Source organism: Danio rerio, chromosome 6, assembly GCF_049306965.1.
Source record: "Danio rerio strain Tuebingen ecotype United States chromosome 6, GRCz12tu, whole genome shotgun sequence".
In the NCBI taxonomy this organism is placed as follows: domain Eukaryota; kingdom Metazoa; phylum Chordata; class Actinopteri; order Cypriniformes; family Danionidae; genus Danio; species Danio rerio.
In genome coordinates this window covers 36,504,211-36,531,727 of record NC_133181.1, presented here as the reverse complement: position 1 = coordinate 36,531,727, position 27,517 = coordinate 36,504,211, and the positions used below count along the sequence as shown (strand labels likewise).

The window sequence follows — 27,517 nt, the reverse complement described above, 5'->3', positions numbered from 1 at the left end:
CTCATCTCTCTTTCTCATCCTCTACGCCTCTTCCTTCCTTTCCCACCCAAAGTATGAGTGTGGAGTAAGCAGAAGAGAGGGTAGTTTTCAGCGTGTCAGCAGCACAGATTTCCACGCGCAGACTGAATCAGTGCGCCGACAATCATAGCGATAGTAGAAATGTGCAATAAGGAGCATCGGCGGCTCGAGACCTGGAAGATCCCACTGGAATGACAGATCCTGTATTTGGATAAAATCTAACGGATTACTCGAGAGACAAAACAAGATTACAGATATGCTGCGTTTAATCTGCATTTTATTCCTCGTTAACCTCTCTGGTAAGTAGACTTCTGAAGCTTTATTCTAAAAAAAGTGTCATGTTGTGTTCACATAACTGGCTTGTAGGGTCATTCCTTTATCAAAAACAACCGGAAGGAAAATATATATTTTAATCTATATTGTAGTAAATCGCAGACACCTATGGTATGACATGAGTTGATATTTGACATAGTGACTTAATCCAGGTTATCCAACTTTAAGCATAATGGTAAATGTTTGTGATTGGTTTAAAAGGAACTGATCCAATCCAGTTTGTTTCGTTGTATATGGCTGTTTTGCATATATTTTGAAGGTGGGTAGTCCATCAGTCCAACATTGTTCCACTGTAAAAAAATAAATAAAAGTATATGATCAATTAGTCATGACAGAATATGTTTTTAGTTCGTTGTAACTTGTTAACCTAAGTTACTCATGTTCCAACTTAAGTTATAGGTTACGCAAACTGTTTTAAGTAGATAAGTTTAATATAAGTTCGATGGAGTCCTGATTTGATTCAGTGTAGTCGTTATTTCTCCTCTATTCTAAAATCGGATCGTGTGATTTGGTAACTTAAAAAAAAAGATTGACTGTATGGGAAGCTAGATAATCTAGCAGTAAAGTTTTGAGCCAAAAGTTATTATGCAACTACAAAACATTTTTTTTTTCCATGAGTGGTTTTGTATTTTGTATGCTAGTTTTTAAAAAGCTATAGATCAAAAACGGTTTAGGGGTATTATTTTTATTAAGGATTAGAAAAGTGTAATTATTTAGTTCTAGAATTACAAAACACACACACACAAGCATTTCTGACAATTCTGTCATCACTGTATAAACTACACACTAATGGTCAAAAGTTTGGGGTCAGTATGATTTTAAAATGTTTTAAAATAAGCTTCTCCTGCTCACCAAGGCTACGTTTCTTTAATCAAAATACAGTGCAAATTGTTAGATTGTGAAATCTTATTACACTATAAAATAGTTATAAACTGGTTTTAATTTAATTATTTATTCCAGTGATTTTAATGATGATTTTTCTGCTTCATTACCCCAGTCTTTAGAGTCACATGATCCTTCAGAAATCACTCTTAATTATTATTATTATTATTATTATTATTAATTCTATTCAATTCAGCTTTATTTGTATAGCGCTTTTACAATGTAGATTGTGTCAAAGCAGCTTCACATAAATGGTCATAGTAACTGGAACAGTGTGGTTCAATGTTAATAATAGAAGAAAAATTGAGTAGACTAATCATTTCATTTAAAAATGCATACAATAAGTAATATATTTAATTAATAAATAAGTATTTAACAATTTTACATACTTTTTTACATTTTATAAAAGGCGTCTTGATGAACAGAATAATTTTCTTTAAAAAAACATGAAAAAACACCCCAAACTTTTGACCGTCAGTGTATACATTTAAATATATATACACACACACACACACACACACACACACACACATATGTATACAAATACATATATAAACTGAATAAAAGTTTTGCAGTGATATGGGAATGGAGATATAAATAAGGTAAATTTACCCAAACATTTGAATTGTCCAAAGCAGTTTAAATGTTTACTATTTCATGTATAAGAAAATATAATGTTCATATGTAACAAAAGTTTATTATTTCATTTAATAGTCCATTATTAAACTGCTGTTTCAAAAAGTCTTCTAAAAAACATGTACTGTAATAGACTGTTAAATGTCAGGTTTAGTTGAAGCAACTTACTCGAATGGTTTTCAAAAATATCTTCAGAAACGTTAAATATATTTACTGAGGTCAAGGTATCCGTCTATAAAGAGGATCTAAAAAATAAACTCTGACGTTTATTAGAGCAAAAAAGTGTGAAAACTTGCTTCTCAGCCTGGTGTTTTCATTATTTTACTCATTGGTGGAGGAATGGTGCCTTTGGATCCTCTTTGTTTCCTGATATTGTTCTTGTGTTGAGAAGGGCACAGAGTGGCAAAGAGCCAGGGGGAAATGTGTCAAAGCAGGAATGTGGATGTTTCTCTAGTGCCTGCATTTCTGCTGTGATTTTGCTGTAATTTAATGTACATAAGCAGCAATCTGTACAGAACAAGTTTCAGAAGGGGTTCAGCTGTAATGACTGAGGATATTTACTTTCTATTGATCGCCATGTTTTTTTCATTTCAGCAGTTGTTTTCCAAATGTTGCCGGATGATTGGATTGCATTAATATGTATGAAATATGTCCTCTTCCAGATGCTGTCATGGATCTCACCATGACCTCTAATGGGGCCACATCTGCTAATCATTTCCACCTCTCCTGCATTTCTGGAGAGCGTGACACTGATGGCATTCAGCTGAGCATCAAAAAAGACAACAGCATTGTTCTTCGTGCAGATACCCCTAGTTTCAATCTTCAGAGGCCACAGACAAAAGAAGTGGTGGCTACTGGATTTACAGGTTTTGACCACAGTGGGATTTTCTACTGTCACTCAAAAAGAGGATCAGACCAGCTTGGCAATGTTACACTAATTAACAACTACAGCAAAGGTATGATTTTATGAGCAAAAAACATGTTTTGGAAAACACCACTATTATTGTCTTAAAGTGTAACCACAAATTTGTGAATCAGAGTGGTATGGGTTCAGTCTAGACATGCTCAAATACTCGAAAACCAAAAACAAACTACAGACCTTTATTTGCACAGGCATACAATACCCAGCAAACAATTTTGTGTTAAATAGACATCTAATAGACAGCTAAATGTAGACAGCTTGGCTAAACCAAGGCTAAACTGTCAGTGAAAATCTAATAGACATTGATCACACTTTATTTAGATAGTCTGTTTGTTGAATATAATTTTCATTGCATCTGTCAACTAATTCTCATTATTATAAGTAGACCGTTAGGTTGGGGTTAATGTAAGTTAATTGGCATGTACTTGCATAGTTTCTTATAGTCAGTTAAATGTCTGTTTAGCACCAGTATCAACACATATTAAGCAGTTTAAGTACTATTACTTAAATGGGCCATCGAAAATAAAGTGTTACCCAGACATCTACTGTAAGAATAGCCCAAAACTACACCAGTCATCAAACAGACAGACTATATGTGTAGTCATTCATTTCTGTTTATTTGATTTTTGGCCTATTTTTAGATGTCTATTAGATTTACACTGACAGCCCAAAGTTAGCTTTGTTTAAGCCAAGACAACTGTGTTTAGATGTCTATTTGACATCTATTAGATATCTTTTAAAAACAAAAATGCTTGATGGGTAGTCAACATTTAAAGTGGATCAAAATCTTTCATCGAAGTTGTCCTAAAACTTTTTATCAACACTTTTTGGATCCACTTTAAATGTTGACAAATTTTCAGTGTAAATAGATTTTTTTACAAGTACAAAGAACAAGAACTTTTCAAAAAACAATGAGACTTTTTACATTATTGTCATGTAAATGTAGTCAAAACAGTTATTGCAAATACAATTAGCAGTAATACCACAGTAGAACTATCCTCGATTCCACAAAAAAATCCTTAAAGTGGTAATCGTAGTTAAAACTTATTTATCTTTTTTTAGGATAAAGAACAATTGAATATATAAATAAATTTTTCCATCATTAAAAAAATCTTTATTTGAATGAGACAATTTTTTTTAATGAAACCTTTGATGGCAAAAGGAAATTTCTACTTTTAAGAGTGTTGTGGTCCAAAACACCACTTGACCCAGCTGAAGCAACCCTTTGGACAATGTGAAAAATATGTTGTATTCTGCTGTAAGTAAGTCATGCAGACTTGAAATTACATGGGAGTGAATAAATAATGACAGATTTTATATTTTTAAGGGAACTGCATGCCTTTAAAACAGTTGGGCAAAACAGATTGATTTGGTTCAAGTATTATTAATTTGTCAGAATATGAATCAGACTAATCAAATTGCAGAAAGGATCTTAAAACTGTGATTGATATACCAGCGTACTAATATTATTTTATCTTGTAAGGTCATTTTAAACCAGTGAGGGTCACTATGACGGTCAGTAAAGGAGAAAATGTGCATTTAATTATGGACGTCCTTGGGACAGAAAGAAGAGACATCGCTTGGAAATTCAATGGTCAGTAAATGTTTAATCTTATACTTTACGATTTAGAAAGACACATTCCCACAGAACATGCATGAGATTTTGAGGATCCCCTTCAGGCTGTAGCTGTGTCCCAAACGATCCATTTATGCACGGTGCACTCATTGTTTTATAAACTAATTTGTGTTAACACACTGACCACTGACTGATATGTTTTTACAAAAAGAAAAGAAATATAAAGTACATAAATTGGGAAGCAACTAGTCTTTTCACTAATATGTAACTGCTCACTAAGTAACTTTAAAACTACATGTCAACTAGAAGTTTTTAAAGAATTACTTTGTAAAACCCAAAAAGTGAAGGTAACTCAAACCATTTGAAGAAACCTATTGCAACACACCATTTAAGTTCAAAAACTAATCCTAATGAGTACCGTGAACTTACTTCATTTGAGTAAAAGAAGTAGTTTGAGCACACTAAAACCCAACAAATTAACTCAAACCAACTGAGTACTGTAAAACTCAATAATTTAAGGCGACTCAAACCGTTTGAGGAAACCGATTGCAACAAACCATCAAGTCAAAAAACTAATCTATATGATTACTGTGAACTTACTCTGTTTAAGTTGAAGTAATGAGGTATTTCATTACTCATTACCTTCAACACTGAGTTTAAAACTCTTTTTAATTGCGTAGAATTAACCTTCAGTAAGTTTTGAGTTACCTACACTCATTTCATTTGAAAAAGTTGACTGTTGGGTTTTACAGTGCAGCAGACTTTCTGCTGTTTTATCCAAAACATTCCAGGAAATTTAAGAGTGTACTACACACTCTCATGGGCGCGAGCTGTCACTGGGGTGGTACCTTTTTAAAAGGTACAAATTTGTAACTAAAGAGTTCATTTTGGCACCTTATGGGCATACATTGTTACCTAAATAGTACAAAAGAGTACCTCTTGCAATTTTTAGGTACAAATATATACAGTTGAAGTCAGAATTATTAGCCCCCTGAATTATTAGACCGTTTGTTTATTTTTTCCATAATTTCTGTTTAACGGTGAGAAAAATTTTTTCAACACATTTCTAAACATAATAGTTTTAATAACTCATTTCTAATAACAGATTTATTTTATCTTTGTCATAGTGACAGTAATTGATTAGATATTTTAAGACACTTTTATACATCTTTAAGTGACATGTAAAGGCCTAACTAGGTTAATTGGGTTAACTAGGCAGGTTAGGGTAATTAGGCAAGTAATTGTATCACAGTGGTTTGTTCTGTAGACTGTCGAGAAAAAAATATACCTTACAGGGGCTAATAATTGTGTCCCTAAAATGGTGTTTAAAAAATGTAAAACTGCTTTTATTCTTGTCAAAATAAAACAAATAAGACTTTCTCCAGAAGAAAAAATATTGTCAGACATACAATGAAAATTTCCTTGCTCTTTTAAACATCATTTGGGAAATATTTAAAAAAGAAGAAAAAAAATCCCTAATAATAATTCTGACTTCAACTGTATTTCTGAGGTACCAATATGGACATTTTAGTACAAATGTCTACATTTTGAAAAGGTACCACCCCAGTGACACACTGAAAAAAAGTATTCAGAGATGATTCCTTGGATTTACTCATTTTGTTTACTTAAGTGGTTGGAAACAGTTTATTTGGGCTAAATTTAAACAAACAAGTTGAATATTACTAAAATGAATTTGTTTGTTTAAATTCAACACAACTAAATTGTTTACAACAATTCTACAGACATGATTTTGTTCAGTGCAGTTCTCGTACCTTTATTTCTGAGAGTGTAGTACTCAGATGTGGGCCATTTGACATGTAGTTGCAAAATTACTCAACAGAATGTCTAAAGGTAGACATCAAAATAAAGTGTTTTAAATTTAGCACTGTAAAAAGCGATTCAAGGATTTTGCTTCAAAAAAAAGTGAGCAAACTTTAATATTCTTGAGTAAATTAACTATGTGCATCATTTAAAAAATTTAAGTAATTTATGGTGTACTAATAATGAGTTAATGCATGTGCTAATTATGAGCTAACTTTAACTACAACATGAGTCCCATAAGTTCATGTTTGAATAACAGCTACCTACCTTTTCAGTACATGATTGTTTGTTAATTATTGTAATAATTACCACATTATTTTATGCTTAATTTAACCATCATGAACTCATGAGCTGTAATATATAATTATGTCATGACTTTACTTGGAGGGGCACATCATCATTAACCCAATCTTAACTACTCATGAACTTCCAACTAATGCGTGGACACTGAATAACAACATTAACAGTTTAAACACAGGACGGAGTTCATGAGTAGTTAAGGATGAGTTAATGGTGATATGCCCCTCCAAGTAAAGTCATGACATAATTATACATTAACAGCTCAAAAGTTCATGTTGGATACATTTAGCTTAAACTTACGTTATTTAATACACTAATTAACAACCTGTACTAACAAGTAATTAAGGTAGCCGTTATTTACACATGAACTCTTGTGAATCATGCTGTAGTTAAAATTAGTTTAGCGTGTGCCTTAATCATTAATTCATAAGAAAGTAATATTTCGTTTACATATTAATACATCATTATTAATGTACTGATATTGTGAAGTATTACCCAAAAAATAATCGGTTGACAAACAAGTAATGTTGTGATTTATTTTAGGCAACTACTATTATATGACTCCTATTGCTGATGTTGAAAACCGCACAGCAGTTTTGGATCTGAAGAAAGTTGATGAAAGCTATGCAGGGATTTACAGTGCCAGCTATGTTGGAGACAGTGCTCTATATAGCGCTTGGATGCGCCTCATCGTTCGTGGTATGATTTTTTGTGTCATACCTCTATTTCAAAACATTCATGACTTTAGATTGTATATTATAGTGGATTAGATTATTCATGACTTTAGATTGTATATTATATATAATATAGTATATTATATATGTTTTATTTGTCCATTTTGCAGATTGTCCAAAGAACAAATGGGGCTCAGACTGTGACAAGGAGTGTCCCGAATGCCTAAATGGAGGTGTGTGCCATGACAAAAATGGAGATTGTGTTTGTCCTCCAGGGTTTATGGGAATGCGCTGTGAGACAGGTAAATGGAAACCACTCTCATGAAACATAAAAAATATGTCTGTAGAGACTATATGCATGTAAGAGTATTTTTCTGATTTTGCAGCCTGTCGGGAAGGAATGTTTGGTCGGAACTGCCAGGAATCCTGTAAGCCGGAGAATGGATGCCAGGGCTTGAGTTTTTGCCTTACAGATCCTTATGGGTGTTCTTGTGCCAGTGGCTGGCATGGAGATCGCTGTCGTAAACGTAAGCTGAACATGAGATCACTTTATTTAATAACTGTTCCCTACATGGTGTCATCTGGACCCTATAGAAAGGATTGAGTTCTGAAGTAAAGTTTAAACAGGTGCTGCTGGAATCTGCCAGTAACAATTCAGCCTCCATCAGTCTGACCAAAATAAACATTTCTTGCTGCTCTGTTCATTTTTCTTGTCTTTTTCAAAGTCAGTTTCCACCTCAGAGTAAAAAACAAAACATGCAAGTTAAAAAAAAAGTCTTGTACTGTTACATGAGAGGAAATAAATTGCCGTTAAAGGAAAGTCATGTTGTGTAAAAACAATGGCGCAAGTTAAAAAAAAAGTGTAACTAATATAAAGTGAGATTATGTAAGTCACGTTTTACAATACAGAATGCAATTGGAAAATAAATCCTCACAAATGTAAAAGGTAAAGTTGCAGTTATTACATATGGAACAAGCTTCTTTAAACCTTTAAACATTTGCAAACAGTTACAGGAGGCTTAAATTTCTTGAAGTACTCAGACACTAAAACATGCCTATTGTATCCTTATAAAATGCTTGTATTCATGATAAATTCCTTACCAGAAAAAAATGGAAGGCTGAGGTAGTCTTCTATTTTTTATTTTAATTTTTTATTTGATTTACTTACCATCAACTATTGTTTTAATAACAGTTTATGTAGTAAGTATACTAGTATCAATGTCATAGTGGTACACTCTCAGAAGAAAAGGTCCAAAATGTGTCTTTTAGGGTACATGTGGCGCGTCACTGGGGTGGTACTCTAAAGGGTATAATTATATACCTCTATTTTTTAGACATTTGTACCATTTAAGGGACACATTTGTACCACCAAGAAACAAATTTGTAGACACTAAAGGTACAAAATTGTACCTTATTATATTATATAGTATTTTCAGAGTAATGACCTAGGCATTTTGATCCGTTGATGACTGATTGCACAAATAAATAAATATTTGGGTTTACAGATGCCTATTTTTATTTTAAAAAATTTAGAAATATTTTATTACAAGTCACAACTGAATGTGTCAATAAATAAGACTACACAGCAAGTATAAAGCAGACATTTAAAACAGAACTATTTAGATAACAAGTAAAAAAATTGTTCACTCACTGTACAGTAAATAATCTACACTAATACAAAGACCACAATAATATTGTTTAAGATCTATAAACACATTACACAGGCTACATCAAGTACTGCACTTTATAAAGTCCAAAGTATTTGTCCTTAGTCAGAATCCTCAGTCATAAAACAAAAATTGTTATCAGCATTTTCTCTGTATTTCAGAATGAAGGCAAAAATGTTCTCTATAAATTCCTTCAACAGTGCAAAAAAACTAAAACATCATAGATTCCTAATTGTAGTTGTTGTTGTAAAACTATATATATATATATATATATATATATATATATATATATATATATATATATATATATATATATATAATTTTTTTTAGTTATTTATTTTTTATTTATTTTGCTGTTGGTAAACATGACATGTAGAGCACTCATAATTGGAAAAAGTTCTTTGATAGTCATTAGGAGCACGAGTTATTTACAAATTTATACTTGTATACTTATATGTATACAATGTATACTTATATGTTCTATTTTATTAGTACTTGAGACTAAACTGTGGTTTATAAAAGTTTTCTTGTAAGTTTAGAACTAAGGTTTTCTTTGTAAATCTACTCTTTTTAGATTCCAATACAATAAACATCCCTTTTCAGATCCAAACAAAGAGTATACAGCTAAATTGTTGCTAGATTAGACTAGAACAAGTAAACTTATGCAACAAGATAGTATGTAAAATGATGTTATAAAGTATTTCATATTTAATCGATAGAGTAAACAAGCCAAGTATACTTAAAATAAGTATATATACAAAAGATAACTACAAAGGATGTATAATTAATTATTATCATTATTATTTCGATAGCCTGTCTTGAAGGAATGTACGGTGCTGACTGTCTCCTAAGTTGCAACTGCAAGAACAAAGGCAAATGCAATCGATTTAGTGGCTGCCAATGTTCTACAGGCTGGAGAGGGCAATACTGTGAGAAATCAGGTCAGTCTTCAAGACTACTTTTCCATCTGCTTTAAAATCTGCATCGTTTGTTCCTCTTGGCGCCGCTGTCTAACCTTATCCCTCTTTCAGATCGCGCACCAGAGATTTTAGACATAGCCAGTAACCTGGAGGGAAACTTGAACTCAAGCCACAAGATCACATGTTCTGCAACAGGCCATCCACTGCCTAGCCATTTGAGCATCGAGCTACGCAAGCTGGAAAGCACCGTTCTGAAGGTGAAAGACTAATAGGTTTAAGAAGCTGCATATAAGGTGAAAGAGGGAATGTTTTAAAAAAAGTGTAAATATTGTTGTGTCTACAGATCTAATGTGGTGGCAGTCTTTTGATTCTCTACTGTTGATTACTTAGGCATTCCACACTATTTTGGACTCCAAAAAAAGCACAGCTCACTTTGAGATCCCACGTCTGTCTCCAGAGCACAATGGTTTGTGGGAATGTCGAGTCTCGACCAATGGTGGGCAGGATTCTTTGAAGTTTACCTTAACTGTGAAAGGTGAGATTACATTTTAATATTGTTTTGTTGAAACCCACATGAGCTTCATATTAGCTTCAGATGTGCAATCACATGTTCAAATCACATTCAAATGTGAAATATACGGAACAAGTTAAACGTGGCTTTCATGTGAAACTCATGTGAGCACCTGTGAACAAATGTTAAAAGTGTGGAAGTATGAACACATGGATTTTACATAGAGAGTTCACTTTAAAAGTCCATGTATAGTATGTTCCACATATTTTACATGAGATTTTATTTCTCGTTGCTTACTTAAAACTGTACTTTTTGTGATCTAGAGCCACCCTATCCAACCGCTGCTCCCAAACTGCTGTTGAGAAGTAGCAGACAACTGGTTGTAAAGGCAGTGGACAGTTATGCTGGAGATGGTCCCATTGTTTCCACTAAGCTGCTTTACAAGCAAGTGAATACAGAAGACTCATGGTCCCCCATCATAGGTGAGGGACTGTAACTTGGAAATGTTTAAATTTGGTTCTTTACAAAATCATAACAGTATACCCAATATCCAAAATAAGTCAGGCATATGTCCAGAATAAAATAGTATATATCAGTTTTGAAGTCACAGTTAGTAAGTAATTAGTATGAAAGGGCGACACCCACAATATAATTTAGATTTTTTATTAAACTGAGGTTTTTTAGAACCTTGCGTTTTTAAATTTTTTAAATGTGATCATTTTTAAAATAAAAATACAGGGAGCCCTGTTACTTGCAAATTACTTCAATTTTATTGGCTACAATTAACTAGAGAGCAAAAAACGTATGAATTCAATTGATATTAATATTTACACATGAAATCAACACTCACTAAAAATTTAATTCATTCATTTTCTTTTCGGCTTAGTCCCTTTGTTTATCAGGGAACACCACACGGGAATTAACCGTCAACTTATTCAGGCAGCATTAAGGTAATTTTTATAAAAATATTTATTAAATAAAATAAGCAACAATATCAATGTTATTTCTACCTTACAATCAGAAATCAGTACAATTTTATAACCAAAATGTGTGAGTTATTCGACAGTTACAATTTTAAAAACATTAAAAAAAAAGTTCTTTTACTGCCTGCAGTGTAATGAATATTCACAGGAAGGCAGGATACAAGTATCAATCATATAAACAAATTTTCAAAAAAATTATTGATCACATTCATGTGATACAGATCTTAGAAACCTGCGTATCAAATATGATTCAAACTGTTTGAGGTTAACATCTATAGCTGCAGCATGGTGGCTCAGTAGTTAGCACTGTCGCCTTATAGCAAAAAGGTCGCTAGTTCAAGTTCCAGCTGGGCCAGTTGGCATTTCTGTGTCGAATTTGCATGTTCTCCCCATGTTTGTTTGGGATTGAATGAGACTATATTTGATGTAGTATATGAGTGTACGTGTGAATGGGCGTTTTCCAATTCTGGGTTGCGGCTGAAAGAGCATCCACTGTGTAAAACATATGCCAGAATAGTTTGGGTGGGGTGGGGTTAAGAGCGCAGTAGTCTCAAAGAGGATTTCCAGACTTCCCTCTCCTCAGACACTATCTCCAGATTTTGCAAGGGATCCTAAGATATTTCCAGGCAGGGGGAGAGACAGAGTCCTTATTTCTCCTATTCATTATCCTGGCATAGGCTTTTCCTGAAAAGTCCCCTATAGTTGCAACACAACAACCAGACTCCCTTTTTAAAAATGAGGACACCAACCCAGTTGCCTAATCCTGACATCTACTTGATGTTGAAGAGACATGTCAGACAAGACAGCTTGCCTCACCAGAGACTTGAGGTACTGAGGGCAGATATGATCCATGCTTGCTGCCTTTACACATTTGAAGTTGCTGACTCTGTCGGTGACATCAGTTTGGGTAATAGGCAAGTTTACCCCTATGTCCCCCATCTCTGCTTCCTCAATAGAGAGTGTGTCTGTGGGATTAAGGAGATCTTCAAAGTATAATTTAACTATTCATAAACTTCACCGAATGAGGTCAAAAGTTCCCAGTTGTCCATATAAACAGTGTTGGTGAAGTACTTCTTCCATTTCCTGAGGTTGCCACTTGCCAGATGGTTTGCAAGAATCTCTTTAAGGCCAACCAATAGTCATCTCCCATGATCTTCCCAACCTTTTCTCAGGCCAGATTGCTGCATTAGCTGCAGCATACTAGACCTTCCAGAACCCATCAGCTGCCTCAGGAGTCCCACAATCCAGGACTCCTTCTTCAGCTTGACTGCATCTCTTATTTTTGGTGTCTATCACCAGGTTTGTGGTTTGCCACCGCTGCCTTACAGCTACAGCTCCTTTTAACCACATGAATAACCACTCAGTCTCACCCTCTCTCTGGATCTGGTCAAATATTTTATGGAGGTGAGATTTAAAAATCTCTTTGACCTATTGTTCAGCCAGCAGACCATTCCATGCCCCAAAAATTATTTTCCATGTCCAAAGATTGTATTGTTGTGGCCAGGGGCATTTAGGCCCCGACAACGTAGTACACAGGTGTCAAACTCAGTTCCAAAAGGGCCGCAGGTCTGCACAGTTTAGTTCCAACCCTAATTAAACACACCTGATCAAACTAATTGAGTCCTTCAGGCTTGTTTGAAACCTACAGGTAAGTGTGCTGGAGCAGGGTTGGAACTAAACTGTGCGGGGCTTCGGCCCTCCAGGAATTGAGTTTGACACCCCTGACATAGGATCATTCAAGGACTCAAACCCCTCCACAAGGATAAAGAGATGGTTCAAGGAGAGGTGATTTATTAAACGTTTAAAGTTAAGTTCATGCAGATGCAGTTGCCAAAACAATAAACATACACATGTATAACAAATAAAAACAAAACAAAACTTAAAGTTTTTGTTCTGCTACACATCTAATATTCGTAGTAAGGATTTTCTTTTGTTTTGTTTTTTTTAATTAAGTGCATGGCAGTGATCAAATCACATTACAAAACCTGAAGCCCTCAACCAAATACCATGTACGTGTACAACTTGCTCGTCCAGGAGAAGGAGGAGAGGGTCCTTTGGGTCCAGAGGCCATCATGGAAACTGACTGTCCAGGTGAGATCAGTCAAAATACATCTAAAATATATTAGTTGTAAGAAAAGAACATATTTAGAGATGAGTTTAGCATTTACAGAACCACTATTAGAATAAGATGCCCCCCACCTGTGCCAAAAAGCCCCCATTCAGCGACCTCTTTCTGATTGCGTATTCTGTGTCGCTAGAGCCCACGGCCAGACCGGAGATTGATTCCAGCTCACTGGAGGGCCGTAATGTCACCCTCAGGTGGTCTCTGATTGGCAGGTTCCGTGAGGCCAGTGGCTTTTTAGTGCAACTCTATGGACCATATGGAGAGAAGCTGTGGGAGGAAACCACCTTCCTTAATGTGCTCTCCGTCAAGCTCTACAATCTGGAGTATCACAAGAACTACCAAGCAGTCGTCCGGCTAGTAAACTGTGGCAGCCATGGGCCCCCTTCAAGACCCCATCATATTCACATCTATAAGCAGGGTAACATAAATCTTCCATGTCCCCAAGTAGGCAAAAGAAGGATAGAACAGGAGATTAATGCTAGACAGGATGTAATGAAGCAAATATGCATACTATACTGTTCAATTAAACTGGAATAGTAAAATTGTGTATGATTCCTCTCCAGGCCCTTCTTCTCCACGAAACGTCCAGGCCGACGCCCTGTCCATTAGTGCAGTCAGGCTTCGCTGGCAGCCACCTGAAGATCCCAATGGAGGCATTGTAAAATACAGCATTGAATACCAGCCAGTGGGCCAGAGCAGCTTGCATCCTTGGGTAGACACAGACAATGGCAACAAAACCACAAAAGATGTAACATCCCTCAATGGGAGCACATTGTACCAATTCAGAGTGAGAGCTTTCTCTAAGGTACCTGGAGAGTGGAGCAGCTTCGTACAAGCTCAGACACCTGGAGAAGGTAGGAGACTAGGAGAAAATACTGAAATAACAACATAAATTTGTTTTCTTATTGTCCTTCTTATTGTCCTTCCTTAATTTCCCATGTATCAGGATTATCCAGCTTTATTCCCACCACTCAGCAAGTGGGACGGCCGTTGGCTGAGGATCATCAACTTCTTTTTGCTGTGGTTGGGTCAGTGGCTGTGACTTGTGTGACCATTCTACTGGCTCTTCTGGCCCTCTTTTACATTCGTAAATCTGTCCTTAAAAGAAGACGGACATTCACCTATCAGTCTGGATCTGTAAGTAGACATGTCATTACTTTAGACTCTACAAAATGCTGGGTCACTTTAAATTTGGATTGCATATGGACAAACTCAACTGCTAGGTTAAACTATATTTTTAACTCAACAGCTGGGTTCATCCACATTTGACCCTAATTTGAGGTGAAACAACCCAGCATTTTTTAGTGTAGTTTGATCATTTTTCAGTGTTTAAAGATCACCTATGATGAAAATCAACTTTTTAAAGCTGATTGGACAGAACAGTGTATGTATAGTGTCCACTGCCATATTAGAGTGACATAAAGACAATAGTCTCTTTTTAGAATTTCCTGATGTTAAAATAGGACCCAAATCCCAGTGATTTTGAGGCTCACCAAAACATGAAGTAATAGTGCAGTTTTTCACACCTCCCAATTTGATTGACAGATGCCACGTTTCTAAAAGTACATGTACAGTATACACATGTCCACAGAACATTGTTTTTGCAAATAAACTGGGAATTATATAAAAATATTTGTTACAACCAAGGCTTATTTTGTGCACCTCATTTTACCAATCCCCTTCCTCACACGCACACCCGCTTTTCACTTTCTTCTGCAACTCGCAATGGACCTCGCAATTTACAAACTAAGCACTGATTACAACTCTTTTTCAGTTCTATACGATTTCTAAGTTAAAAAATGCTTTTAAAACAGAATATATTTGTAATAAATACAGTAAAATCGAAATGTAATTCTTAAACGCTATAATCACCTCGGCCGCATGCCGGCAGTAAATGTGCTTATATGGTATGTGTGAGTGTGTGCTGCAAACTACATTTATGTGGGACTCATCATTTCAGAAAGGCTTGAATAAACTCCACCACAAATACATGACATAAACTTAATTGGTATTTTTGACTAATGAGCTGTATTTCATCTTCTTCCAAGTCTGTCTCTGTCACTGGGCTGTTTATCTGACGAAACGCTTGATGAGAAGCAAACACGCACGTGGGATCAGTAGGCAGGAAAAAGCTTTTAAAGGATTTAAAGCCACAGGCTACAAAAACAGCTAGAGTATACTGACCAAAATGGGCAGATTCTTGTGGCTAATAAATAATCTGATGGGCATTTTGAGCTGAAAGTTTACAGACACATTCTGGAGACACCAGAGGCTTATCTTACATTTTACAATTACATCTCACAAAACAGGTAAAATAAGTGCCTTTTAATAATTCAATGCTTTGTCATAATGGGATAGTTCATCCACACAAAGAAATTAGTACTCTTAAAGATTATACTTAAAGAGTATCAGTGTTTCTACCATTGTTAAAGGGAACAACTATTTTTAATGGTAAAGATAATATTATATATTAATATATATAAAAAAGTGTGTTTGATCAGGGTTGGAGTTGAACTCGGCTGGATGGCAGATCTCCAGGAACAGGGTTGAGCACCCCTGAGCTATACCGTCCCAGAAATAAATGACCTTTTAAAATATATTAAAATAGAGATCCATCATCTCATACTTCCAAACTTTTGAATGATAGTATTACATAAATGCTAAATGTCAATGCATAATTATCCTCAGGGTGAAGAGACTATCCTCCAGTTCAACTCAGGGACTCTCACACTTACCCGACGACCAAAGCCTTCCCCAGAGCCTCTTACCTATCCCATCCTGGAATGGGAGGATATAAAGTTTGAGGATGTCATCGGAGAAGGGAACTTCGGTCAGGTCATCAAGGCCATGGTCAAAAAAGATGGGATAAAAATGAGTGCTGCAATTAAAATGCTCAAGGGTAAGACAGCAAGCCAGCACAGCATTGTTAGCCAAGGTCTGTTTTTACACGATTGTAAATTTTTTTTGCTTTGTGCACCTGCAGAGTTCGCCTCAGAGAATGACCATCGAGACTTTGCTGGAGAATTGGAAGTGCTGTGCAAATTGGGACAACATACAAATATTATAAATCTTATTGGTGCCTGCGAGAACAGAGGTGATTACGCCACCTATTGGAAAGAATTAGAAATTCACATTTTAAACACAATTTGTAACATCTAACTACACATTCACATAAATATAATCATACCATTTCGATTAAATTGACATGCAGTGCTCAGAAGTAGTAAACAAAAAATATATATATTTTCTCCATAAGCCAAACCTTTAATATAGGCGAAAAACAAGCACTAATTGAAACCTATTAAAATGAAAGTCTATTTTCATTGACAATGAAAGCATATTTGCAACAAATTCATGATTTCTTAATTCCACTGGAATTAAAGAGATAGTTGCAGGGTTTCTTGGAGTTAAGTTAAATTTAGGACTTTTAAAGACATTTTTTAAAACCTTTAGGAATGAAATTTTAGACTCATAAAAGGTTTAAGGCTAAGGAATTTTTCGAACTGCCCAGATGGAAGAGATTTTTATTTGACCTATCAAAAAAATATTTATTATAATGTAATACATTTAATAATACAATAATAAATTAATAATAAAAAATGTAAATATTTTAGATTTTTTTTTGCAAACTATTTTAAATATTGTGTAAAAACAAGCAAGCTCTACTTGTATCCATACACCTTTTTTTTCCAACATAAACTTTCCTTAAAATAAAAATAAAAAAACTAAGTTTTAAAAATTATAATAAACAAAATTTATGTTCAACAATCTGTCCAGGTTGGTGTCTTCAGCAGTAAATACATGGAGCACCTTGCAAATGTTATTGTAAGAAAATTAATTAAACTATTATGATAAATAGTTAAAATGTATCTTTTTAAATAAAAAGTTAAAAAATAATTAAGATTGATTGTTGGTCATTGTATGGGTTTTGGCCAGATAGGGTAGCTTTACATTAACAAAGAAAAATTAAGACTTGTTTAAAAAAGACCTACAACACAATATTTCAGTAAATGTAAGGCTTTTTAAGGCCTAAAATTTAGATTTTTGGGGTATTAAGACATTTTGAGACAATTTTAGAGTTTACCCAAAACTGAAAATTCGGTAACACTTTACAATAAGGTTCATTAGTTAATGCATTTACTAACATGAACTAATCATGAACAACACATGTACATCATTTATTAATCATAATTGAACATTTACTAATGCATTATTAACATTCAAGTCCATGGTTGTTAACATTAGTTAATGCACCATGAGTTAACATGAACTAACAATGAACAACTGTATTTTCATTAACTAACGTTTACTAACATGAACAAATGCAGTAGTAGATGTATTGTTCATTGTTTGTTCATGTTAGTAAATGCATTACTTAACATTAACTAATGAACCTTATTGTAAAGTGTGACCGAAAATTCTATCATCATTTACTTATCGTTTACTTGCTTCAAATCTGTTTGGCTTTCTTTGTTCTGTAAAAAGAAGTTAGTTTGAAGAAAGCTGAAAACTTGTAACTGTTGACTTCCATAGTATTTGTTTTTTCCTACTATGGATGTCAATGGTTAGAGGTTTTCTAACATTATAAAGAAAATAATAAAGGTTTGGAGTTTTTGGTAAATAGTGAGTACATTTTCATTTTTGGAGTAAACTGTCCCTTTAAATATGCCATTTTGGTGGGTTTTAAATGACAAATCAAACAAAATGTCCTTATAAGAGAGCAAAAGAGTTATTAAAGTTTCACTTTTCTTATCACTCATGTTTTTTTTTTTTTTTTTGTTATTTTCATAGAGAATTGTTTAGTAGTGCAGATGTGACAACTTCTTTTACCTACAGGTTACCTTTACATTGCTATTGAATATGCACCTTACGGAAATCTTTTGGACTTCCTAAGAAAGAGTCGAGTCCTAGAGACAGATCCAGCCTTCGCCAAGGAGCATGGCACAGCTTCAACACTCACTTCCCAGCAGCTCTTGCAGTTTGCTGCTGATGTAGCAACTGGCATGCATTACCTGAGTGACAAACAGGTACAGGTTTTTCAGTTCATAAAAGTGTATATTTTAGAAAAATAATGTGGACAGGCACAACTCTATGAAACAGTGACCAAGTAATTTTGATATAATTCATTAAATACACACTTTAATATAATTTTAATAAAGTTTACTGAATATTTTTCAGTTTAATGATAGCACTGTAGATTATATGGAACTTTAATGCTATTATTATATTGCTAAACTGTGTCTGGTTGTTTTTGTTCACATTTCAACAGTTCATCCACAGAGACTTGGCAGCCAGAAATGTACTTGTCGGAGATAACCTAGTTGCAAAAATTGCTGATTTTGGTCTCTCACGTGGTGAGGAAGTGTATGTGAAAAAAACCATGGTGAGGACTTTGTTTATAAAAGTTATAAAACAAATTCAAATGCAAGTCATTTATATATAATATATGTGAAGTAGTTGAATACAGTTGAAGTAAAAATACAAAAGTTGAATAAAGTTAAAGTTACTCATACAGTTGGTTAAAAGTTGCTATCTCTCTGTCTCAGGGAAGACTGCCTGTGCGATGGATGGCTATTGAGTCTCTAAACTACAGTGTCTACACCACCAAGAGTGATGTGTAAGTGCATTCTGTAGATTTCAGCTGTTATGTTTTTTTATAGAGTTAACATTGCTATCTGGTGGCATTTTAACTAAATTTTAAACTGATCTTTTTTTTTTTTAATTGAACAAAATGTGAGATGAAGGAGTTTATTTTCTGTGAAAAGAGTAATACACCAAGTACTGTGCCATCCCCATGTTTTCGTCCAAAACAACATGCCAACATCCTTCTCAATTTGTAATGGGCAACTGATAAATAAGCAGGAAGGAACTGATAACATAAAACCAGGAAGCTCAAATTTAGAGAAACATGTTCTTCAAGACCACAGTGCCCGTGTCAAAATGACCTATTTTTACCTACCCAAGAACACTGCACTCAGTGCACTCTGCACATTTTCAAAACAACATGAACAACAGAAAATACAAGCATAGTTTTCTCCATTAGATTGACTTTTGCTGATTTCCCACAGAGGCTGTGGATTGTTTTTACATTTAGTCATTTAGCAGACACTTTTGTCCAAAGAAAGGCATTCAGGCAATAAACACAAGAAGTGCTGATTATACAAAGGAACTGCTAGGCTTTAGTGAATTAAGTGCTAGAGTAAGGAGAAGAGTTTCTACAGGTAGTTTGTCAAGCCCACTCACCAAATGTCAAGCACACTTCATAAATGCACAGGTTGCTTGTTTTTAGCGATATTAAGTAATTTTAGGAAAGTGTCTGATGCAAATGTTAAAAAAAGGTGGTTTGTCAAGCCCACTCACCTAGAAAAACTAAAAAAAATGGTGTTTAAACTTGCTTTTGAACTTTTATTTATAAAATAATCAAAAGTATCAGTATTCAAGATTATAATAAAAACAAAAGTTAGATTATTAAATTCAAACTCAGAATTGGAGAATTACAAAAGGACTTCGAAATAATTGTATGACAAAAAGACTGTAATAATTCAGTGTGATATTGTGTTGCAGTTCAACAGCATAATCATGTGTATTAAAAATAAAATCAAACACGGAGAGTCTCTAAAACCCTTTTGTACAAAGAACTATTTTCTTCCTCCATTTATTTATATCTGCAGCTGACCGTCAGAACTACAGAAACCGTTGCTTCACAAATGTCGCTGTAGAGCTAATGTTTAAATCATTCATAATGTCTAAAGTAATGACAAAACAGGCCATTTTTGCCCACATTTTAAGATTAGGAGGCTGAACGGCATGAAGTGCCATCAATCTACAGATATTTCCCAGTATTTTTCTGTAGCAAACCGGATATCCTAATAATTAACCAGGGAAAAGCCAAAGCAAATCAAACACTACCAGGTTCTGTGATATAAATACAGCACTACAAAATACAAAAGAGAGAAATCGACTCTGATTGTCATTTACCTGACATAATGGTTTGTTCAGCTGTAGTTTGAAACTTATGCTGAGAAAATGCTGTATTTCTCCCCTAAGGACTTATTATGCTGTCTACCAAAACGTCACTTTCTTTGATTTGCTCAGGCTGATGCACTGAATCTGATGCTCCAAAATTATAAATATCTTATAAATAGGTACTATCCTTATAAATAAACTACATTCAATACATTACGTTGTCCAACAGCAGCAATATTTGTCAAACTGTCAGTTTATGTCCTCTGCTTGTCGATGTATGTGGGCGAGTAATACACAGGGGTGAAGGGTTAGGAGGCTATATATATATATATATATATATATATATATATATATATATATATATATATATATATATATATATATATATATATATATATATATATATATATATATAAATTATACTAAAATAAAATCTAATATATTTTAAAATGAAATCTTATATAAATGTTCTTAATGAATTTTGATCTAATAAATGCAGTCTTGTTAAGCATAAAAGCTTTCAAAATGTTTCAGAGCACAAACATTTCTAAAAATTCTTGTTTATTTTGAAGTAATCTGCTTTACATTTAATTATTTCTCTGAAATGGGGCGAATTTGAACAAGGTGACTTTGTCAAAGGACAGAACAGATGTCAAATCCTATTATAGTCATTAATTAAATTTCAAACAAATATAGTATTTACTATGCAGTATGCATTTTGGATGTACTTTATATACATTACAGCTTCATCACAATTATGCTGATTATTCTTTAATTGAAATGTCTGCCTTTGGGCTTTCAGATGGTCTTTTGGAGTTCTTCTATGGGAAATAGTGAGTTTAGGTAAGTGTGTTACTAGTTTCAATGAATTGCTCTCCACTTCCTCTTTGCATATTAAGCATGTTCCAGCCAGGTGAATTAGATGAGTTTGTTCTCCTCTAGGTGGGACGCCATACTGTGGGATGACCTGTGCTGAGCTCTATGAGAAGCTTCCCCAGGGATACAGAATGGAGCAGCCCAGAAACTGTGATGATGAAGTGTAAGCAGAAGATTGATCAACTGAAGCTGTAGTAATATTGCATTTATTATCACTGATATATTTACAATTATCCATGCAGGTATGAACTTATGAGGCAGTGCTGGCGAGATAGACCTTATGAGCGACCGCCATTTTCACAAATATCTGTCCAGCTTAATAGGATGCAAGAGGCACGGAAGGTAAGCGAAAAACAGACAGATGTTTCACAAACTGTACTTAAAACATTTTTGGGGGGGAGTGGTTGCTGTATAGATATAGTAAGGTGAGCAGATTTCTGAAAAAGAAACCAGGGACATAATTCTATACAGTGGTCAAAATTTCACTCAAATCTGTTGTTCATTCATTCATTCATTTTCTTTTCAGCTTATAAGGTCTGATTTCTTTAAAAGTCAGTGAACTGTAGGTAACAAACAAGTCTCAATGAATCAAGTACTCTGATTAGGTGTTTAATGACGGTTGGAACTAAACTATGCAGAGCTGTGGCCCTTCAGAAACTGAGTTTGGTACCCATGGGCTACACTGTCTTTCATCTTGTTTTATGCTTGAACAACTAATTGAATGCTTGAGTCTATTTTACTAAATCTATTGTAATGACATTACAACATCGATGCTGTAAAATGAACAGTATGAAATTTAAAATAATCACATTAAACTTTCACTGGAAATTTTTATCATTGGCTAAAAAACACTGAGGTGATGCACAGTGGGTAGCACAATCGCCTCACAGCAGGAAGTTCGCTGGTTTGAGCCTAAGCTGGGTCAGTTGGCGCTTCCATGTGGAGTTTGCATGTTCTCCCTGTCTTCGCATGGGTTTCCTCCGTGTGCTCCGGTTTCCCCCAAAGTCCAAAGACATGGTACTGGTGATTTGGGTGAGCTACATTGGCCATAGTGTATGTGTGTAATTGGGTGTGTATAGGTGTTTCCCAGGGATGGGTTGCAGCTGGAAGGGCATCCGCTGCATAAAACATGTGCTGGATAAGTTGGCGGTTCATTCTGCTGTGGCGACCACAGATTAATAAAGAGACTAAGCCGAAAAAAAAATGAATTAATAAAAAAAATCACTAGATTTGCATATACCCCCTTGGTGTCAAACTGGCGTCAAACTGACATCTAACATCTGTGTTAAAAAGCAAATGAAAAATCAATTACAGGATAGATGTCAATAAATGATTACAGGACTGTCCTGTAATTGATTTTTGACATGTTTTTTGACATCAAAGTTGGATGTCATTTTGATGTCGAGTAGTGTCGAGATACAAAATCCAGTGTAAATTGTAAATTTGAAATTAAAGCCATCAGATAAATAAAACTTTTCTTATATTAAAATACTTTTTGTTTTATTACTTTGGTGGTCAAACGGGCACAAATGTGTGAACATCACAGATGTCAATGTTTTGACATCAAATTAATTTTTGCATTTTTGATCATTTTTATGACGTTTATTCATAAACTCATTTCAAAAAGATCACATGCTCAGACGATTCCTAACTCACTATAAATAACCAGAGTTTCTTTTTCTTGAAGAATACCCCCTCCCAACCCTACTCCTCCCTCCTTTTTATAGATTGGGCGACATAGCTGTCACCTCACAGCAAGAGTGCCACTGGTTAAAGTCTTTAATTGACCAGTCAACATTTCTGTGGAGTTTGCATGTTCTCCCTGAGCTCACGTGGGTTTTCCTCGGGTTTTCCGGTTTCCTCCTACAGTCCAAAAACATGTGACATAAGTAAATTGACCATACCAAATTTGCACCATAGACGAGCTCTTAGTAAACAGTATATCTCTCTATAGCTATCCCTAAAATATTTCACTAGTCACAAAAAAGCAGAGGAGTTCTCAAGATCTACCTGAGCTAACACTCCCCTCTCACCCCCCTAACGGGAGAGAGCCCAGAACTTGAAGATCTTATAAGCTCAGGCAGGCCCGGATTAAAAATTCAGAGGCCCTCAACCTAGCCCCTATAGTTGAATTAAAAATATTATTAATATAATATGTTTTAAATAAAATTGATCTATAATTGCCTGCATTTTTTATTTAAATGATATACAGTACATATATTTCTAGTCTACAAATATTTACCTTATTTTTAAAGCATTTAAAGTACACTTCGGAAAAAAATATACTAATACAACTAGTAAAAATTAATTTAATATACTTGTTTAAGTTCAGTGAATTAGTACTAAAAATTTATATTTAAGGGTATTTTTATGTAGCCTAAAACTTCTACAAACTTATAATGCATATGATTTGGATAACACCTCTCCAGTCCAGTTGTATGAATCTACGTCTTCCATAATACACACACTTATTAATGCTTCCTATTTGTCTTCCTCGTGATGAAGAATAGGCAAAATCGGATATGTAGTGAGGGGGGAAAAAAGAAAAACGTGTTTATTAGCAATGGATTTAAACTGGGTTCATGATCGATCATGTCAAAAGATGTTATCGGTTTATGAGCTACGCCCCTCTCGCGTATGCCAGATGAGCTCTTTAGTTATGTTGTCTCTGTCAATCTTACGCTGTCATGACTTAACTATCTTATTCCAATGAGGTGTGCTATTTGCACTTAGCCTAAATAGACCCTCCAAAATAGGCATTATTTTCCCCCCTCGCAGGGGCCCCAAGTGCACCCGGGCCCTTGGGCCTGTGCCCATAATGCCCATTGGTTAATCCAGCCCTGACCTCAGGGCTCTCTCCCTGGACACCATGCCAAACACGCTTTATAATGATTCATCAGCTATGAGTGAACTCTTGAATGATGTAATTTTGCTGAGTTGTGCTTTTTTGCTCCAGACCAGACAATGGAAGGTTTTGCTAGGCTTTGCAATGTGATATCACAGTTGTCTTTCCTCAGTGCTAGTTCTTTGGCATTGGTGTGGACCCTAAAAGCTGTTTTGGAAAAAAAAGACCTGAAATCGAATAGATTTCCGTATATTTGATAGTTTTTCAATATTCCTCATGTAGCACAAACATATTCCATTTGAGCTCCAATTAAGGTTATTTATTCAGTTCCCCCTGCCTGTTCCCTCCAAACCACTACTTCTTTTTTGTATTCTAGGCTTATGTCAACATGGCTCTCTTTGAGAACTTCACTTATGCTGGAATAGATGCTACCGCTGAAGAGGCCTGACTACTAGCCCCCCCAGACCCAAGAAGGGGTCATAGCCCAAGGGAGGCTAATCGCAGTAGGGCTCTGCGTTACTGTCACTTCCCTGTGGCCAGGTTCCATCATCGCTCAAAGAGACACTCCACCAAGGCCACATGGCTATAGAGAACAGACTGTGAAAGGACACTTCAGATTCAGGAAGGATTGATATCTCAGGGCATGTTGACCTTGGATTACTCAAGAGGAAATGGAACCTACGATATAAGCTACCATTGTAGCGCATCGGGTCTGTGGGGACTTTGCATTGACATCTTTTTACTGGGAGGTTTTTGAAATGTAAATAAATCAAATGCAGTTCATACTATGGACAAAGGCGCCAGTATTATTAAATGTAGCACTTGAGAAAACGATGCATTATCCTTACTGAAAGTCATCTGTTCTGCTCATAAAATTAAGATTTGCTGTTAGTTTACTCATTTTCAGACCATCCAAGATGTACTGTGCATGAGTTGTTTTCTTCAGTTGGTAAGATGTTTTCTTCAGTTAAAAGTTTTCTGAATCTGTCCTTGGTGGCCCAGAAAACGCAAGTCAACCTCTATATGCAGGACAAAATTAATAACCTATGCTAATTGAGCTTTTGTGAAATGAAGCAATTGTCTGTGCAAGAAAAGGAACTATGTTTATAACCTAGTTTTCCTTAAATGGGTGGTCCACAGTGTATTTGTTTAAGGCTTGGCTGTGGATGCAAAGCAACTTCATTACTACTTAAACATTTAACATAGTTCATTAGTAGAAAATCCTAATATTTTTTCAGATATCTTACCTTGAATATATACAGCTACTCTGCTAACATGAAAACGGCTGTCATATTTCCTAGTTCCTCCAAAAGCCTGCCCTCAAGAGGCTCTGATTGGTAAGCTAACATAATGTGATGTGATTCACGAATTCAGCTCCACGTCTCCAGGAAGAGTCACGTCCAGCCACTAGCATGCGCTGTGCCGCTGCTGTGTAAATACTGCCTGTCAGTGTAGCAGCTGTGTCAGTGTGAGCCTGAATTAGACAGAAAATGAAGAGGATACAGCTGAACCTCATGCCTGCTCTCTAAAATAAATCTGACAAACATCTTTCATATATCGGGTTATAAGCATGTGTATGTAAAATGAAACATTCACATATCTTTTGTGAGTTCGTTATTTGAGATGTATAATGCAGGGAAAGCGGCCGCGTAGAAAGACACTGCAGCACTGGTGAAGATTGTAGGTGCTTACAGGGGTTTGATTTATATATATGAATTTGTAGCTAAATTGTTAATGGTGCCAAACAGCATTTCCCATTGTTTACATACCTGTTTACGTCCTTGCTACAACACCATTAACGCTAGACACTATGCATGTAAAAGATCAATTTCTACAAATTAAAATACTCACAGGTTGTGGCTCACAATCCACAGCTTTGTCTATTATGGTTGGAGCTGCTTCGTCTTCGAGTGTTTTTAGTCGAATCCAGCACAGAACAGGGAGATATTCTGGAAGCTGTCCTTTGTCCAATGCTAGCTATATATATTTTTTTTATAATTCTCTGGAACATGATTAAATTTAACTGTAAGCACTTCTGTCTTTGTGTCATGCCCTTTGGAAGCTCAAAAACAAACAAAACGAGCTCTGTGGAAAAAGCAGCGTTTGAACAGGATTTTAGCTTTAACATTACAGCGCCTCTGGCCACGCTCCTTCGCTACGCAGGGTGTATGCCATGGTGAATAACGTAAAGCATTTGTGATCTCACTAATCCAGATGTATTTTTTGTAGTCCCAAAATTCATCCGCTGTAGGCTTTGCTAAGCTAACTCTGTAAAAGCCAATGTCTTCTTTTTTTACTGAACTTTGAGTATATTACAAGTTACAAGAGATTTTGTTTATGTTCACACATTACACTTTAACTTAAGTTTAAAATAGGGTATGGTTGGGGACCACTCCTTTAATGTGTGTCATGACTTTATAGAATGTGTAAGCTTTCTAATGCGTGTAAATTGTTGAAATTACAGACGTCTCAATGAACCATCAGTAGCCATGATTATTAATTTTGTTTTACCTGTATGCTTACCTGTATGAACTCACAAAGTGCCTGTAACTATTGACTTACATTTTATGAATAACCTGGAACCACAATTTCAGCTAAAAATCTTCTTCAATGTTGTACTGCTTAAATGTTTAATTTTGGTTAAACTATCACATTAAGTAGTAGGTCAGTGTACATAATGTTGATATTGTTTATCAGACCATACAAAAAACACTGAATAGGAATTCCTCCTTAATTGTAAGTCGCTTTGAAAAATGCATCTGCTAAATGACTAAATGTATAAATATTTTACATCTATGTTGCTTTTTACATATGACATATGTTTGCCATGATTTAACCATCCAATAAGAATTTAAAGAACGTTAGAGAATGTGTTTACTTTGATAAATAAAGCATCGTCTTGGTGACAGGACTCATCACAAAGGCCTTTGAAGATGAGCAGAAACACTCCACTGATATGGAGCAGAAAGTACTGACACTTTCTTTCGTTTTCTTCAAGTAGTGGGCTTGAGGTCAAACCCCTTCCCTGCTGCAGCTTGCTGATCTGTCAAGAACATTTCCTCCAGTTCTGCCACAGGCTCAAGAGCTGTCAGTCACAATACTGCAGCTTAGTTTCCTTCTACAAAAACCTAAAAAATGTCTCCTTAAACTCCATTGTGAAGTGTTGCATTCACTTTATTTACTTATTAAACGCTTCATTTTTGTTAGGCAAAAATCCTAGTTTGGTAGTATTTTTGGTATTTGGTGTCGCCATTAAATGTTTTTCCATATTTAAGCAAAACAAAATGGCAAATAAACCTTTTTTGTTTACAGAGGAAACATTGAAATATTATGCAGTAAATCAATAGTTTACGTATCAAAAACATTTTTGAACAAGAATTGTATGATGATGAATTTTAAAAGTAATACAAAAATTTTTATATATAGAATAACAGTGAAATATTATTTTACACAAATTCAATA

At 35.0% G+C, this 27,517-nt stretch overlaps 1 protein-coding gene and 1 non-coding gene across 3 annotated transcripts; one reads left to right on the top strand and one right to left on the bottom strand.

The window, feature by feature from the left end:
• Positions 1-73: 73 nt before the first annotated feature.
• On the top strand, positions 74-27,407 carry tie1 (tyrosine kinase with immunoglobulin-like and EGF-like domains 1). Of its 2 annotated transcripts, XM_001334637.10 has the most exons (23): positions 83-317; positions 2,532-2,825; positions 4,275-4,385; positions 7,032-7,187; positions 7,333-7,464; positions 7,549-7,689; positions 9,642-9,770; positions 9,861-10,006; positions 10,140-10,284; positions 10,584-10,742; positions 13,197-13,334; positions 13,502-13,786; positions 13,932-14,222; positions 14,315-14,505; positions 16,057-16,267; positions 16,352-16,462; positions 18,205-18,395; positions 18,638-18,751; positions 18,915-18,985; positions 21,137-21,177; positions 21,277-21,373; positions 21,453-21,552; positions 24,432-27,269. In XM_001334637.10, exons 1-23 carry the CDS (start codon positions 275-277, stop codon positions 24,501-24,503), a joined length of 3,369 nt encoding a protein of 1,122 aa, XP_001334673.5. In that variant the 5' UTR covers positions 83-274; the 3' UTR covers positions 24,504-27,269. The 2 variants fall into 2 exon arrangements, with proteins under 2 accessions (NP_001333079.1, XP_001334673.5); NM_001346150.1 differs by lacking the exon at positions 13,502-13,786 and having other exon boundaries at positions 74-317; positions 24,432-27,407.
• On the bottom strand, positions 24,237-25,034 carry lnc.tie1 (lnc RNA tyrosine kinase with immunoglobulin-like and EGF-like domains 1, antisense). Its single transcript, NR_036574.2, has one exon.
• Positions 27,408-27,517: the final 110 nt, after the last annotated feature.

Bases quoted from the DNA above. Each gene is read 5' to 3' on its own strand.
- tie1 (XM_001334637.10), top strand. From the start codon at position 275: ATGCTGCGTTTAATCTGCATTTTATTCCTCGTTAACCTCTCTG. The intron at 18,986-21,136 runs GTAAGTGCATTC...TTGGGCTTTCAG, and splicing joins TACACCACCAAGAGTGATGT to ATGGTCTTTTGGAGTTCTTC. The intron at 21,178-21,276 runs GTAAGTGTGTTA...GTTCTCCTCTAG, and splicing joins ATGGGAAATAGTGAGTTTAG to GTGGGACGCCATACTGTGGG.